At 53.0% G+C, this 17,814-nt stretch overlaps 1 protein-coding gene across 3 annotated transcripts in view; it reads right to left on the bottom strand.

Annotated features, from left to right (window-relative positions):
* The window catches only part of DLGAP4 (DLG associated protein 4), a 91,013-nt gene that overhangs the window by 60,535 nt on the left and 12,664 nt on the right, over positions 1 to 17,814 (bottom strand). For all 3 annotated transcript variants that reach the window (XM_065893539.1, XM_065893538.1, XM_065893540.1), the window contains one exon: positions 17,483 to 17,723. In XM_065893539.1, coding sequence (XP_065749611.1) covers positions 17,483 to 17,723 — 241 coding nt within the window. The remainder of the gene's footprint in view (positions 1 to 17,482; positions 17,724 to 17,814) is intronic.

Here is a 17,814-nt window from a genome sequence, read left to right as displayed (position 1 = left end):
AGACTGTAATCAAATATTTGGAGGCTGCAGAAAATTCAGGCCCGGATCTTAGGTACAGCAGCCCTTGAGCGACTTCCTCCCCCTGGGGAGGAGCAGATGGCCTTCTGTAGAGATGCCCTTCTTCACCTTCTCGTTAATAATTAAGTCATTACCAAAGACCTCTTCTGTCACTTTTGAAGTTCAGTTTGCAGAGACTTGCTGCCTTGGCTTGCTTTACCATGATGCTCCAGGCTGAAGGCTCACAGGCTACAACAGTCTAGATCTAAGCCTCAGGCCCAAACTCCAGGGGTCTGCAGTGGAAAGAGCCCAAGGTGGGGGTCAGGAGCGCTAGGGTGAATCCTGGCTACACCTTGATGATTCTGTGGACTCTGGGAGGTCAGAAGCTAAGTCTCTAAGACGGCTCTGCTTGCCACTGTATCCCCAGGGCCAGCTCATTGCCTGGCACACAGCAGGCACTTAATAAATATTTGTTGAATAAGTGAACAACAGCTCAGCCAGTGAATCCCAGAGTGACCTTGGGCAAGTCACTTTCTGGAAAATGACGACAAGAATAGCAATCCTCTTAGGGTTGTATAAGAACCTAATGAGATAAAGTAGATGTAAGTGCTTTGAAATTAAAAAACAGGCTACACAAATATTAATGATCCAGAAACAATGTGCTATAAATGAAATGAAAAGAATGAATACATATGAGAATGATCACATTTACAAGAAAGCACCTGGCAAATGGTAAAGCATTAATCAAGTGAATAACTACAATTGAAAGGGACAGCACAGTCAGTCTAGTTCACTGTTCCAATATCCGAACATTTCTCAGGCTGTGTCTGTTCCAAAGGAGCACAAAAATCCCTCATCAAAACCTTTGTCCTGATTTTGGTATGAATTTGCCAAAGTAGACTGGCAGAAGGATCCTGGGGGTGTTTATTGGAGACAAGGGAGGAGTGGGGTGAGCGGAACACAGAGGCTGTGCCTGCCATGTGGCCTCACGACCCCAGGACAAGGCCCTGCTCAGGGCGGCACACCGAGAATGACTGGCCACCAGCTTCCTAGCTGCACACTGCCGCCAACCATTGCTGCCTCCCCTGCTAGCCGCTCTTAAGCACCAGTCCCCTTCCCCTTCCCCTTCCCTCTGCCCAGTGGCTATCCCTGGCTGCAGCCTGGGAAATAGGCTTCATCACCTTCATCACCTGGCTCTCCTGTGTCGCGAGTACCTCGGTCAAGTCCCTCCCTGCCTCTGTGGCTGGGCCAGGGCCCACCCTCTCCGGTGGGGGCTGGCTGCGAATCCCAGCGGGCCCAGTCATGGACATGCCCACTGTTGCACTAGACACACAAGAGGCCCCGCTCTGGAGGTTGCTCACAGCCTGGCGAGTAAAACTGCTGATGTGAAGGCCCCTCAATTCCCTGACTCTCCCACCTTGAAGCAATTCTGAGCTGGTACCCAGCCCCAATCTCCCAGGTCTTTAGAAAGTAGGGGGTTCTGTCCTTTAGGGGATGTATTAGGTGCCCCCAATTCAAGGGGCAAGAAGGCTCAGATTCCTGGGATCCTAACAGTAGGAGGTTCCTTTCCAAGAAGCAGAGCTGAACTGTGCGAAGAGCCAGCATTTGCAGACAGTCAGCTTTGGGTCTGAGCCACATGTTCCTTATTTGTAAAATGGGGACGGTAAGTCCACCTGCCTCGGGCTTGCTGTAAGGATTTCATGAGAGCATCCATGGAGGCCCTGGCACAGAGCCTGGCACAGAGCAGGTGTGCGAGCAATGTGCTCAGACTATTATTTCCTGCTCCAAGTAGCGACACCCAACATCTTTCCCGCTGGCCCATCAGGCCCCCTGGTCAGGCTCTCCTCAGAGAACACAACATCCTCTGCTACCCCAACTGGCCCTTCCCTCTCGCAAGGGCTCCACCCGAACACTGTCCTCTCCCTTCTCCGAGTTGCCTACAAAGCTCCTCCCTGTTGTCACTTTCATTCATTCCAATTCACCCAGCCTGACTCATCCTGAAAAAATCCTCCAGCTGTGCCATCCCGGCTCTAAAATCTTCCATGGCTCTCCAAAGCCTCTGCTCTTCAGCTCGCGTTCTATGCTGCCTACAATCTCCTGGCTCCTCCCTGAGCCCCGATGCATCAGCAAAACTAGTCTACTGTTTCCATAATATGCACTTACCCTGTCTAGCCCCCACACCTGTGCCTCTGCAGAAACCATTCTCAGGAACGTCAGCCCCAATGTCGGCCTCTGCGAACCCAGCCCCCCTCACGAGGGCTCTTGTTTCCTCTGGGTCATGCTCACTTCTTCCTTCTCAGACAATGCTTTCCTTCAGCAGATGCTTAATTACAGACTGTCACACAGACTCTCATAATTGTAGGCCTTGTCTCCCTTGTCAGATCCTAAGTTCCCAGGGGCAGAGGCCCTGTCTGTCTGGTCTCTCCCATCCTCTCAGAGCCTGGCCCAGGGCTGGAAGGGCAGGTTCCTGGACAGAAAGTGTTTTCCAAGCCCAGTTCAGCTCCAGGCTGAGCCAAGTCCAGCTCCAACCACTTGGGACCACTTTTCTTCCTTTTGTCCTATTCACTGGCCAAACCAGACCTCCATGCACCAGCTCTCCCCAGGGTGACCCAGGCCAGGGACAGAGAAATGAGGGAGACCTGGGTGGGGAGACAGCACTATGGCTCTCACCTGGCCCTGACATGGTCTTCTTCTGGGATCCGAGGCACATCCCTGTCCCTTTTCCTCCCTTAGCATGCTTCTTATAGTGAGACAAGAAACAATAACCTTTTAGCTCTAGAATATGGATTTTATTTGTCTTTAAGGTAGCCCTGGTTCCCAGGAGTGGGTAGGTGAGGAACCAGCTGATTCCAACACAGGCTGAGGGAGGCGAGGCAGCCACAGCCAGGACAGGGAAACCTGGGAACCTGAGAGGCACTCACACCGCACACCTCGATAGCCTCATTAAGTTCCTGTTGACGACTGGATTGCATTCCTGCCCAGATGTTCAATTCTATAGCCCTCACCCTGGCCAGGTCTGACAGTGTCTGCTGCTGGGACTGAGCAGGGGAAGGGTAATCTGCTTCTGGAAACAACCAATTCTGCCTGAAACGAAGACCATGATGAGGGGCCAGTCTCCTCACCTGTAAAATGGGGATAATATTGGGACCTGTATCATAGGATTGTTGCAATAATGCAGTGGGATAATGCCAGAAAGTGCTTAGTACAGTCCCCGACACCCAGTGAACGGCAGTGTAGCAGACAGGTTCCCATTTCTTGAGGGGCCTTTACAACACGAGTTTGCATCCTCAGAGCAACCTGTGAGGAAGGCATTTCCATCCCAGTCTGACAGGGAAGAAAACTGAGGCGCAGAAAGTCGACCAATCCAAGGTCACACAGCAGCAGGGACAAGCCAAACTGTGACACCAACCCGAGAAACTCTCAGTTCAGCTTTACCCAGAGTGTGGCCCACAGGCTTTCAGCATCAGACTCCTCCAGAGGGCTGGTTTAAAAAGCTGATTCCTGCCCCCAGACCTGCCAAATGAGAATCTCTGGGGATAGAGCTCAGGAACCTGAACTTTGTAAAGATGAGGAGCCTAATTTTTATATACGAGGAAACTGAGGCACAGAGAGGTAAAGTGATCTCCAAGGTCACACTTTCAGCAAGTATGGACCTGGGACCGAATTCACAGTCTGACTCCAGAGGCAGCAATCAGAGACTTCCTGGAAGAGGTGGCATTTGACAATGTGGGCCTCAAAGGGAAGAGACAGCACCACGGGGGAGGGTACAGCACAAATAAAGGCTTGGAGCAGGAGAGGCCAGGCAACAACAGCTCAGTGTGGCTTGTGCTTCCAGATCCCTGAGGTGAAGAAATACATATGGAGCCACCACTGCCGCCTTCCCCTGAGAGCCCAGAGGGAGACATTCCTGAGCCATCTGAGCTTCTGGGAGGAAAGCCTGTTGTGTGCAGCGTCTACAACCAGCAGGTCTACGGCAGTGGCCCTCTGGGTGTGTCTGGCTGCTGCTCAGGACGAGAAAGCCAGGGAAGGTGGTGACTCAGTCCCCACCCAACCTCAAGCTAGTCCCATTTAAATTTGAGATGAGCTCAGAGGCTGGGGAAATGCCAAACAAACCCTCCTTGCAGAACAGATGCCAGATCCAGAGAAGGCAGCCCGAGCCATAGGCTACCGGGCAGCAGCAATAAATGTGGAGCAACGCTGTGGGTTGCAGGGGGAGCCAAGTCAAGAGGCCTGGGCGCAAGCCCTCCCTGGGCCCCTATTCTTCATTCACCCATGAAACAGGGAGAACTCCACTGGCTTCTGACTTCCTCCCAGGGCTGTTGTGAGGAACAATGGAAAGGAAAGAGCCTGGCAGATTACACAATGTCCCACATAGCAAGAGGTTAGAGGATCACTGCTGTTAACATATTAGAACAGCCAGGAGGTGCTTTCCTTGCTACCTGAACCCCAGCCACAGCGGGTAGAGGGAGAGGCTGGGCCTCTGCCTTGTTCCCACAAAGCAAAAAGGGATCCAGATATTATCTCGAGGTGAAAGTTCACATTTATTAAACGCCTACTGTGTACCAGTTATTTTTTAATGTAGAATCTCACTTAGTCCTTACCACAACCCTGCAGTGTAATTATGATTATCTTGCGTCCAGATGAGGAAACTGAAACTCAAAGAAAGTAACTAGCCCAAGATTACACAGGTAGCGAGTGATGCAGACCAACCACGACCAGGTGTCTGCGGCCCGAAAACCCGCACTCTTTCTCTGGAACAGTTTGTATAAGAGGCAGAACATGTCTGGTATAGGGGTCCAGCTCAAGCACGGCCTCCCTCTGGAAGCCTTTTTGATCCCTTTGCCCGGACAAGATCTCTCTCCGATGAAACCCCACAGCACATTATCAGCACACATCTGGCAGCACTCAACATATTCTGCCTCTTATTCTGTGATCAAGCACACTTTTAACAGGTAAGATAAGATGTAGGTACAAATAGGTGGCATTTCAGTTACCTTAAAATCCTCAAATGTCAGGGCTGGAAGCACCTAAGAGAGCACAACAACCAGCTTCCTCATTTTTTCGAAGGAAAAATACAGACAGAGGAAGACACTTGTCTGAAGTCATACAGCATCTTAGCATCAGAGCCGAGAATAGAACCCTGGCACTCTGCCTCACACAATTTCTCTAGGGATTCCATGATTTCAGAATCAGCCTTAGGACAAGGATTATCATTCCCACTTTACAGATAAGGAAGCTGAAGCCCAGGCGAAAGCAGCCTCCCTGAGAGGTGAGATGTGGGGACCACAACCCTGATTCCCTCCACTTTCAGGCCAGAGACCAAGCCCTTTCTCCTCCCTGCTGCAAGTAGTCTGTGTAGCGTGTCAAGCTCAGGGCCCACAGTAAAAGGTCAACGGATGCTGGAAACTGTCATTATACACCAGTGCGCAGGTGACACCAGCCAGACAGCGACCTCCTCAGAGGCAGTGCTACGGCAGAGGACACAGGAGTCCTGGCTGAAATCCTCTGTGGGTCCCTGGTCTCTCTGTAAGACGAGGGGGCTACAATAGCTGATCTTATCTCCTGCTCCAAACTTCTGGGACATCTGAGGCTCCTTGACAGCAGACCCCAGCTGTCTGTGGAGCATCTCTCAGCTGAAGCCTTTGTTCCCCCACTCTATGGGAAGCTGGAAAAGCAGGTGGGGCTCACAGCCACAAACTGACAGACTTTATTCCCAAGTGCCACTGGCCAAGCAGGGCCCACCCTTAAAAAACAACAGGATGGAACATGGAAAATCCAACTGTCTCCAGCACAGACATCCAGCTGGGCACACCCACCTATCTTTACAGACTGGCAAAGAGCAACCAGGAATGGGGGCATAAAAAGGGGCAGCCTGCCCCCTGCCCTACTGGAAGGGCAGGTGCATTTCTGAACAACCAGGTGGCAATGGAGTTGGGGGGAGGGTAAAGAACTCTGGGCTGGGGAGTCCCAGGCCTGGATCCCTGTCCCAACTCTGCCATGAACTAGCCTGTGTGCCCCAGGCAAGCTGCTTTCCCTCTGTGGGGCTCAGTTTAAAGACAGGCTGACAGTTCCCAAAGTGTCTTTACAGATGGTTCATTTGATTGTCATGACAACCTTGTGAGGCTGCCATAATTATTCCCTTTTTACAGATGGAGAAACTGAGACTTGGAAAGGTTGAAGGTCTCATTCAAAGTCACACAGCTTGAAGCTGGCCGCAGAGGTCTTAGACCACCAAACCCAATCCTCAAGGGTGGTCAGGTTAAAAACAACCCCTCTCTCCCCACACCCTGATTGACAGTCTCCACAAGACCAAGGCAGCACAGACCCTGGTTCACCTGCCCAGTCTGGTGGCTGGCAAAGTTCTGGCCACAAACCGCACAGCCCAGCTGCCTAGGAGGCCGCACCCCCCATGCAAAATTTGATTACTCAAGTTGGCAAGAACGCAGTCCCCACCCCCAATCGGGTCTAAATAAACGCCCAAGTGATATCACATCCTGCTGGCTCCAAAATAGCCCAGGCCTGCCCACAAGCAATCACAAAATGCCAGGCCATGCAGGGCCAAGCGGGCAGGGATGCCCAGCCCGTGGCACCGTCCACACACACAAGCAACTAAAGCAGAAGCCTCATAGCAGGAAGGCTCCCCCTCCCACCTCTGCCAGACAGCCTGGCCCCTCCCTCCTTGCCCCCTTTGTGGGGAGGCCCCAGAGCCTCCTGCCCCAGCGCCAGCCCTCGCCCCAGCGCCAACCCCATGGAGCCTCTGCCGCGGCCAGCCTGCGGGCGCACTCCAGCCAGACCCGGACACCCCACCACTCACATTGCTTCAAGAGCTCCAGACACAAAGCCATGAGGGCCGGATGGGGGTCAGAGACCCAGAGACCGGCAAAGACAGAAAAGGGGAGAGGGAGAGACACAGGAGCAGAGAGAAGGGGAGACAGGGGACCGGGGCAGAGAAAGCAAGGGGGAGCGGCAAGAGCCCTGGCAAAGGAGTAGCCTTAAAGAGGGGTCTGCAGCGCAAGAGACATCGAGTGGTGACACCAGCAAGACAGATGCGGGGGCAGATAGAGGCAGGGAGAGCAAAGCAGGGGGCCCCGACCCAGAGGAATGAGGAGCGCGGAGGCCCGAGAGAACAAGGAGAGACAGCGACAGGGGACAAAACCAAGGGAAGGCAGGGAGGGGCGCTGAAGTCTGGGAGCTGGGGAGCTTTGGGGGTCCCAAGGAGAGACCCCAAGGGATCTAGGAGGTATCAGCGTATACAGGGGACACCAAAAGAGGGAAAACCCTGAAGCAATGAGGGCTAAGAGGAGGCAAGACCCCCGGGATTTGGGGGGACAGATGGAAGGGAGGACCCTCAAGGGATGTGCGGGCAGCTCAGAGGAAAGCCTTGGGGGAGTGTGGAAGGTGTTCAGAAAAAAAAGGTCCCCAAAGATGAGGGGCGCTCAGAGGGGGTAGGCTCTGAGGGATGAGACGAGCGCCTTGAGGGGGACCCGAGATCGGGGAGCGAGGGAGGGGCTGGGAGGCAGCGCGAGGGCAGAGACAAAGAGACAGCGAGCCAGGGAGAGACAAAGCGGGCGGAGCGGGGCTACGGGCCCGAGGGCTGGTGGCCGGACAGAAGGACGGAAGCGCGAGCGGGCGGGGGGACGGACGGACGGACGGACAGAAGGGGAGGAGGGCGGGGGCAGGGCAGGGCCGGGCGGGGGCGGCGCCCGTCTCCTCGCGGGGCCGCGGCTGCTCCGGGCGGCGCTGGGCGGGCCCCAGGCGTCCGGGCTGAGGAGGCGGCGGCGACGACGTGGACCGGACAGACCGACGAAGTGACGGACGGGCTGGCGGCAGCTGCGGCCAGCGGCGGGCACTCACCCTCCTCCCTCACGCGGCCCGGCCCGAGGCTCCGGTTTTGTACGCCCGAGGGGCGGGGCCTCTGGGTTAAAGCCCCGCGCCGGCCCCGCCCATCCCCGCCCCCCGCGTCACGCGCGCGCGCGCGTCGCTCGGGACTCCCGGGATGGGCGGGGGCGCGCGCAACCCTCTCGGCACGTGGCCGTAGCGCGCGCGCGGAGGGGCGTGTGCGCAAGCGCGCGGGGCGCTCAGTCCAGCCTACGCCCAGGCCGCCCGACCCCGAGAGGGAGCGCGCGCCCACGTCAGCACGCGCATGCCTAAGCATGGGGGACTCCGCCCCTCTAGCCGCCCCCACCAAACCGGTTCCAGCTGGAACCAGACGCATGCTCCCTGACGCGAGAGCGGCCAGCAGAATCTGCACCAGTTTACCGTGGCGACACCTCGCTGTTCCCGGGGGAAACTGAGGCTCAGAGCAAGCAGTCTGAGGTGGTCTTCTCATCTCTGTGTGGTCAGATTAGCCCCCCAGGTACTATCGACTGTACGTCCTAAGTGTTTCTAGTTGTCCCCTCTACTCCATCCTCGCTTTGCTGTGCTCATCTGAGGTCCTCCAGGTTGGGTTAGAATCCCTGCTCATACTCTGGAGGGCTGTGTGACCTTGGACAAGATACTCATTCAACCTCCTAAGCCTTCATTTCCTCCATAGTAAAAACCATCACATCCAGGATGCCTTGGAGAGCCAAGTGCAGTAGGAGCTGCCTGAATTCATAAATCACTCCCTTCGTGATTCATGGCCTTCCCAGTTCCCCACTTCTCCCCTGCGAGTCCCCTTACTCACAGTCCTGGTCCTTGGGGTCTCATCCCTCATCTGCACCTACCTGCAGATCCAGCTTCTGCTCCCCCACCTGCCTTGCTGGGTGACCTAGGCAAGTCCCTTTCCTTCTCTGTGCATCTCTTTTCCAAATGTAAAGTGGAGAAAAGAATCTTACTCAAGGGACTTCCCTGGTGGCGCAGTGGTTAACGATCTGCCTGCCAATGCAGGGGACACTGGTTCAATCCCTGGTTGGGGAAGATCCCATATGCCGCGGATCAACTAAGCCCATGTGCAACAACTACTGAGCCCGTGTGCCACATCTACTGAAACCCATGCTCCTAGAGCCTGTGCTCCACAGCAAGAGAAGCCGCCACAATGAGAAGCCTGCACACCACAATGAAGAGTAACCACCTCTCGCCACAACTAGTTTCTCTAGTCCACGCGCAGCAACGAAGACCCAACGCAACCAAAAATACGTTTTTCTTAAAAAGCATCTTACTCAAGAAGATGATACAGTCTTTCCAATACCACTGTCTTGCATAAAGGTAATAGTAACAAAAGCAATTGAGGGCTATTGAGCCTTTTTTGACGCCAGGCGCTGTACTAAGCACTTCGAAAATACTAGCTTACTTTGCCCTTCTCACAGTCACTATGCTACACCTATACCATTCACTTAGTATTTATCTTTAGATTGATTACTTAGGAAAATTCAGGAAGCCCCAAAGCACAGGCCTGACTCTGTCTTGCTCCGTCCCAACCACACCAGCCCTGCTCCTCCTCCAATGCACTAGGCACCCTCCTGCCTCAGGGCCTTTGTACCACTCTTCCCCCTGCCTGGAGTACCTCCCCAGCACTACTCCTTCCCTCACTTCCTTCAAGTGCTTGCTCAAACATCTGTCTCAATGAGTTCTATCCTGGTACCCTGTTTATGCTGCAATAGCCCTGTCTTCCTGCTGCCGGCACTCCCAGTACTCCTTGCCCTACACTACTTGCCAGTAAACCACATACTTATTTGAGTTTGTCTGCCTGCCCCCATATGCCCCCCCCCAAAAGTATGTAGTCTCTATGAAGGCAGAGGTTTCCCTTTTGTTCACTGATGTGTCCCCTGGTGCCTAGAGCAGAGCCTGGCCCATTGAGGTTATCAGTAAGCATCTATTCAATGAAAGGGCTGCCTCACTGCAAGGCTCTTGCCCTTAACTATGGCCTCAGGGCCTCCGAGGTTCAACTTAAGCACCTTAGTCTTTCCTCCTTTGGCCTGACCTCTCTACCCCTGAGGGAGTAAGGAATTATTCTTGTTCAAGAATCTCAAAGCTGGGGTTCCCAGCCTGCCCACCAGTTCTTAAGCCCAATCACTGTTTTCCCCAGAAGGCTCAGTGGGTCTGCCTTAAAATGGGACTTAGGAGAGTAACTCAGTTAACCAGGAACTTCCTGGTCCACGGCTGGGTGGGGCTGTGGGAGGAAGCCCACCTTCTGCCCAGTGCCCTCTGGGAAGAGGTGCCTATTTCAGGAGGTGGGAATTCTGGCTCCTCATCACTCACTCTAGGAAGGCCTCCTGGACACTCCCATTACTCTCTGACTCTATGGCCCCTGCCCAGGCCTCACTGTGCCTTGCCTGGACCACTGCACAGCTTCCAATCCATCCTGCCCATGTGGCCAGATAATTCTCCCTGAAACTCCTGTGACCACACTGCATCTCTTTACCAGGACCTTGGATGGCCCCCCCAACACAGGATAATGGGGAACTCAAGCCAGGCAGACCGAGGTGGGAAACAGCTCCTTGACCTTCTAACTGGGTGACCCTGACTTGACACTCACCTCCTCTAGGCTACAGTTTCTTTGTAAAGTATCTGTAAACGCGCGTGTGTGTGTGTGTGTGTGTGTGTGTGTGTGTGTGGTTAACTGGGCTAAATAAGGAACGTCAGGTAAGTGCAACATTCCTGGACAAAGCAGCCATAACTAATCGATGGGGGCACATTTCTCTGCTTAACTCAATCTCAGTCCTGAGCTCCAGGGATCAGAGGTGACATGTGAGGTGAAGTCTGTTTGCATCTCTGGTCATGATGGTCTTTCAGGTTCCTCTCAGCCCTGATATTCTGGGGATCGGAGCGTCCGGCCTGATAGGAGACTGTAGTGTAATAACCGGAGACTGTGGAGGGTTAGGCCTGGGAAAGGGCTTGGGGGACAAGGCCACCTGGAAGGTTGGCTGCTTACTGGAATTTTGTCAGCCTCCCTTCCTGTGTCTATGGAGGAGAGAGTAAATCAGAGAAGAAACTGGGAGAGTTCTCGGGGAGGGGAGAGGGGACAAAGAAGGGAGGACAGAGCATTCTGTGACTCAGATAGGAGGTGTTTGGGGATCCCCAAACCCAAGCCTCACAACGTAGATGGAGAAATTGAGGCACATGGAGGGGTCAGGACCCACCCCGAGTGACACAGCACAGCTGAAACTAGAACTCAGGGCCCCTGAGCAAGGAGCAAGGGTGTTTCCCAGTCCAGAAACCTATCCCAAGCGCTGCCAGAGAGTGACTCCAGGTGTGTGCACATGTGCGCGTGTACACACGTGTACCCATGTGCACCTGTGGGGAATGCAGTTGGTGCGGGGCAGGGGTAGGTGGCAGGTACCACCCAGCAGCCACCGCTCCTAGGTGTTGTCACAGTCTCCCTTGTGATTCAGAGGGAGTGGGAGAGACACAGAAAGGAGGCTGGGGAGGGAGAAGGGCCAGAAATTTAGAAGAAAGAAAGGGAGAGAGGCTGGGGGGGAGAAACAGGGCTGAGGGAGACAGGCAGACAGAAGGTTAAGATGATGGAGGGGAGGGGAAGCTGGAAGAAAGGGATGGAGGAAGGGAGGGAGAAGAGGAGAATGAGCGCTAATGGGGGATGGGCAGCGTCAGCGAAGGGAGGAGTGGGACGGAGCGCGTTCTCTGTTCTTTCTTTTCTTTCTCAGAAGTGGAGAGAGGGGGGTCAGGATGGGTCAGACTGAGGGGGTAATGGCACCCCGTGGGCCCTCCCAGGTAGGTCCTTTGGCTGGGGAGGGGCATGTGTATGTAGCGAAGCTTCTGTTTCCCCCACCATCCCGGCTGGGGCCGACCCTGCCTGCCAGTCACCTGCCAGAGCTATTTCCGGAATGTGGAATCTGGGTCAGAGAAGGGGAGGGACAGAGGGGGTGCTGACAGCTGGGAAGCTGGTCAGCCCCCAGCAAGTGGGTGGGGGGGGTGGGCAAGCTCCATGCCCTGCCCAGGGCCACTCGGGAGGGGCCCGCCCCTCCCAGGCTCTCACCGTCTCAGTAAGTGGCCTTCACATCCACCCACCTGCCAGCATATGGCCTGAGAGCATATGTGCCCATGTGAGGGTGACAAAGAGCTTTCATGCCCCTCAGTGACTGGGGGTTCAGAACAGCCCTAGGTGGGGGACAGGCCCTGGACTGCTCACTTCCTGGAGACATATGCTGAGGACAGGGGGCAGCCTTCTGAGCAAGGGTGACCCCTGCAGGGAGACAGTGTCTGAGGGAGGGTGTACCTGTGGGTGGTGGGGTGTGTCTGTGAGGAAGGAGGTGGTTACGGGCCAGAATGCCATGGATGATGGTGCAAGCTTTACACTGATGAAGGGTGCCACGTATAAGGGGGGTGCTGTTCACAACACAGACATAATCGAATTGTATATTTATTATGACATATCTGTGGCAGATGGCAGTAAAGGACATTATTCTAATAAAAATTGTGCATCATGATAATTTTCCAATAGATGACAGTTAAGTGTCTTTCCTAACCCAGCACTAAGGTACTGTAGGGACCCACTGCAGCTCTGGGCACAGGTCTGAAAAATCTGGTGGCTTTGGTTTTCCCTGCAAGGCAGGTGAGTTTACCTGCTGAGCGTGAGGGGATCAGGGGTTGGAGGAGAGAGGAGCACGTACGTAGTAGTCACTATGGAGACCTGGAGGGAGGGCTGAGTGGGGAAACACGGGGTAGGGGGGATTGTTTTGGTGGCTTCAATCTGTTAGGGGCATGATTTCCTCACGGGTGTGGAGGTGGCATGAGCCTTGAAGGAGACACACACATATGTGAGAGCATGTGCAACTGTATGTAGAGATTAGGTGTATGTTTGTGCATGTGAGAATATCAGTGTACATGTGTTTTTATATGTTTTCGGAGAGAGAGGTCTAAGGGTACAGAACCTTATATATGTCCATAAGTAGGTATATATGTGCACACATGTCTGGGTAGGTGTCAGATGTTGCTACCAGTACTTTCTTGAGTATCCTGGTTTGGGCTTAAGCTCCCAAACTGAGAATAATTGGAGCCCCACATCCCTACATTTAAAGCCAGAAATGCTGGATTATTCATACAGGATGTGCTGAAGGGGCCGTGACTGATTTTTTTTTTTTTTTGGTGATTGAATTTTTGGTCTCAATTCTCAACCCTTCCCTGTGTTCATGCCCTTTGCAATGGAACTGCAGTTTCTCCCACAAAAGGTTGAGTGTATTTCCCTGGACCTTGGCTTTGGGCTCATGTGACTTGCTTTGACCAACCAGATGTTCACAGGTGTGACACAGAGACTTGAAATGAGCTTGTACTGTGGGATTTGCCCTCTTATACTTCTGCCACCACCATGAGAAGTACATGCCTTGGCTAGGGCACTGATTCCAGGAGTGCGCTTTGGTTCTAGAAGGAGAATATAGGACATGCAGAGCAGAACCAGCCAACCAAAAAACTCATGAATGAGAACAAATGCGCATTATTGTGTGCCTCTGAAATTAGATGTGCTTGTTTGTTACACGGCATTATTGCGATAATAGTTGATAGATACAGAAATTGGTACCAAGAGTGGGGTGTATAAGCGGCAAAAACAAAAATATGTAGCATCGGCTCTGGGACCAAGTGGTGAGCAGTGAGCAAACTGTTAGAGGAGGCTTGAAAAAAGGTTACCCATACCCTGCAGACACAAAATGCTTGGTAAAACTGTCAATCTACAGTAACTTGAAGAGAACCAATGGATTTGGGCAAGAGAGTTTCCAGGTAAAATGTTGAAAGCAAGAGCTGGCTCCTTTGGGCTGAATTTGATAAGGACTTAGAAGAAAGAGGAATTCATAAAAGAAATAGGGAGTGCCACAGGGAGTGTTTAGAGGGAATACAGAGAGCCCAGAACTCGCTGAGTTGGACAAGAGATCAGTCAACTCCAGCTTCTCCAGCCAGTAAATCAGTTTCAAATTAATATACAGCCTGCGGACAAAGGTCAGACCAAGGTCATGGCCTTAAGATACAGCATGTGGGTCAGATCAAATCGAGGATGTGGTTATGACATCTTTTATTAATACTCTAAAATAATAAGGTACCATTCAGTAGATGCTCTCAGCTGCTCAAAAGAGCTTCTAGAAAGCTTAAGAGCATGGCCCCACAGAAGCCTGATGCACCCAAAGTCATCATAATTGAGTTGAGAGAGACTGACATGACTCAAAAATAATTGTGGGTGTGCTTTTTGGTACATGGGGTTAAGTGGAATCAAATACATAGAAAACCCATAAAGTGTTTGAGAGAAGTGTGTGGCCAAAACTATGATCAGCTTAGGCTCAAGGGACCGAGACCACTCAAGATGTAAAAAGACAACTGGGTCCCTAACTTTCTTCAGGCAGGAAGCAGACAAAGAAGGCTCTTTGGCTGCCCAAAGGCCTATTCTCCAATGCTTTCTTTAGACAATGCCAACAAAGCTAATGGAAAAGGAAGGGCTTTCAGAGAGCAGGGCCAAGAGCTATGGAAAACCATGGCTTAGGGAATCAACCCCAGAGCATAGAGCTTGGGCCTAGTCAAGAGACATTCCCTTTCCCAGAGTATTTGCCCAACATCTGCCCAGAAGGACTTCAGAATGGCCATGGATCAGTAAGTCTCTGAACCCCTTCTCCCTCTTTCTGAACAGGAGTGTGGACTGCCTGTCCCTATTTTACCAAGGTATGCTGGGTGTGTGTGCGGGGGGTTGGGAGGTGGGAGGTAGATACCTTTTTTTTTTAAATTTTAGATTTTAGGTTGCTTGATCAAGAGGAGCCACATCCATATCTGACACAGATCATGAGACGTTTTTTCCTTTTTAAAAAACGTATGTATGGGGCTTCCCTGGTGGCGCAGTGGTTGAGAGTCTGCCTGCCGATGCAGGGGACACAGGTTCGTGCCCTGGTCCGGGAAGATCCCACATGCCGCGGAGCGGCTGCGCCCGTGAGCCATGGCCGCTGAGCCTGCGCGTCCGGAGCCATTGCTCCGCAATGGGAGAGGCCACAACAGTGAGAGGCCCGTGTACCGCAAAAAAAAAAAAAAAACAAAACGTATGTATGTATGTATGTATGCATGTATTTATTTATTACTCAAGGAGAGTTGATTTACAATATTATATTAGTTTCAGGTGTACCATGAGATCCTGATGTTATGATTGGATGAGTCTTTTCAGGATCTTTGGGATAAGGGTATTTTCTGTGAGAGGGACATGAACAAATGTGGCCAAGAAAGTGGACCACAGTAAATTGAATTACTGACCCTGATTCTTCACCCCTTCCTCTGTCCGCACGGTGGGAGGATAGTTCTCCATCCCTTGTTTTTGAGCTATGACTTCCTCTAACTAATAGGATTTTAGCAGATATTATGCAAGCAGGGACCTTGAAATGTGCCTGTGTAGTTAGGCTTGCTCTCTGTGCTTCTGCCATCAACATGAGAAGAACGTGCCCTGCTAAAGCCACTGCTCCCAGGAGGACACTTTGGTCCCAGGAGGAGGGTGAGAAACATGTGGAGGAGAGCCATTCCAGCTGACCCACAACCTTGGGAGCAAGAAATAAATGTTACTTGTTGTATTACACTGATTTTGTAGTTGTTTGCTTTGCAGCACTATTGTAGCAATAGCTGACCAATACAGGGACCCAGAGAGTTCTGGGACATGTAGCCCATCACCCATCTTCAGTCCATTCACGAGTGATTGGGGTCGGGGGAGATCGGTGAGTGAAGGTTTATTTGAAGAAAATTGTTGATGTGCTATCTGATTCCCCAGGCCCACCTCCTGCTTAGAGAACTTTCCCTGGGCCTGATGATGTGGGGAATCTGATCCTTTACCTGAGACTCTTACAAGACTGTAACAGAGTGCCTGGGAGAGCCTGGCAGGGATACCCTGGATTTGGAGGCCAAAGAAACTGGACCCCGACACCTGCTTTGGAGACTTCTAATGTGGAGAGGCTGGCAGGCTTAGCTGTGATAGCAGGTCTAGAAGGAAGGCTGTAGCAGACCAGCCTATACTTTCAGAGTTCTGCAAGGCACAGGCCTCATTTTCACATGGGTAAAGTGGGAGCTGAGGGAGACAGTAGGGCTGGAGTTGTCATCAGAGGAGTCTGCCCAAGATGCCTGCCTGGCAGGGCCAGGTCCCCTGGCAAAAAGAGGCTGAGTGCGGAGGAGGGCGACCACTGGTTGGAGAAGCTGAGACAGAATAAGCAGCAGTGGCCTGGAGGGGGATTGCCCATGCTAGGAAAGAAGACACCACAAGGGCCCTGCAAGATAGGAGAAACTCTGAAAGTACCACCTAAGAGAAAGAGCTAGCAAGTGGCACCTGTCACACAGATACTCCTGGTGCCAGACAACATCTGCACTAGCGACCTTCCCCTCCCCCTGGAGGAACCAGAAATGGCCACTGATGAACAAGGAACAGAGAAGACACTCACCACTACGCCCAGCTCCCCACTGTGGGCTTCTGAGCCCAGTCAGGCCCTAGCTGCAGGTGCATGAGGTCTGAAGTAGATGAGACTGATGTTTTGAAATGAGACCAGACTCTCAATACCTGAAAATGAGACTGTTCCTTATGGTCTAAAAATGCCTGGAAAAGCTCGGGGATCTGCCCAGATATCAGCCATGATTTGAAAGGCAATAGTGAAACAAAGTGGTTTCTTGCTCTGCCCCCTGCCTTTGCAGTTTTCAGTCAATAAGCTGGTTTCTTGTGTATAGAATATCCATAAGATTCAGGCTCATTTATTTATATCAAACACCAATTGACCGCTTGAAACATGTGGTTTTCCTACAATAATCCAACCTCAGTGCCTTTGATTGTCAGGAGGCTCAGAGTCAAGTCTGAGAACCAGTAAGAACAGCTACACTTGTCAGCTCCCACCATGTGCAAGGGCCCGCCTAAACCTCTCCAGGCACAGCCTTATTTCATCTCCCCTGAGAGCTCGCCGGGGTCTGGCTTATGCCTCAATTTATACATGGGGAAACTGAGGCTCAGGGAGGAAAACTCTCTAGTCAGAGTGAGATCGAAGTTCTCTCTACTAAGCCAGAAATTGTGCTATGATCTTCCTGGGTCTTGATGGTCATGGCTTGCTCTGGGACGCAGGGTCCCCTTTTTCTCTGATCGTGCCTGGGTTATTGTCAGAGAACTTAGAGCAAGTATCAGAAAGGATAGGTTGTCCCCGACTGTGAATATGAGAGAAACCTGCAAACCCACCCCTTTGAGAAGGCTCAATGCAGATCCCATCCTCTTCCCTGCAGGGGCCCACCCTCCCCACAGGTTTGCCTACCTGAACTAATCCAAACAGGTAAGTAGGGCTTCAGTAAGAGCCAGGGTCTAGAGAGTCAGGGGCAACCAAGTATCTCGCAAGCTCCAGCCCTCACGACCCCCTCACCCCATCCCCAGTGTTGACATCTGCCTCTGTGACAGCCCCCCACCCCCCACTGCTGCCATTTGAGCTCCAGTTCACCAGTCGGTGGGAAGTTCAGCCCCAAGGCCTCCTGCTTTTGCTAGCCACCCCTCCAATCCTGGCTCACCAACCATGGATTCCTCCCCACCTCCGGTCCACCAGGAACGGTCCCAGCGGTCCCCCATCTCGGTACTCACTCGGAAGCGTGCGACTATTGCTGAGGCTGCCGGTGCTGGGAGGGGGGGAAAGGGACTGCAGGGAAACACTGTCCTCCTCCTGCGAGCAGCCCGCCTGGATGGCGCGCAGGTAGCTGTGGCTGCGGGAGCGGAAGTAGCTGGGCAGCGGCAAGTCTAGAGCCTCCGCCGCGGTCGACTCTGCTTCACTGCAGGCCGACTCGCAGGCTGCCTCATACTGGTCGCTCAGATCTGCCTCCCGTACCTGTCAGGGCAAAAGCAGGCATCAGGGGCCGGCTGTGCCCACTGGGGAGGGATGGGGTGCTTGGTGGTCGGCTCAGCTGCAGAGCTGGAGT

The sequence above is a fragment of the Phocoena phocoena genome, chromosome 15 (assembly GCF_963924675.1).
Source record: "Phocoena phocoena chromosome 15, mPhoPho1.1, whole genome shotgun sequence".
Lineage (NCBI taxonomy): Eukaryota > Metazoa > Chordata > Mammalia > Artiodactyla > Phocoenidae > Phocoena > Phocoena phocoena.
Note: the sequence above shows the minus strand (reverse complement) of the source record. Positions and strands in the feature narration are given on the sequence as shown.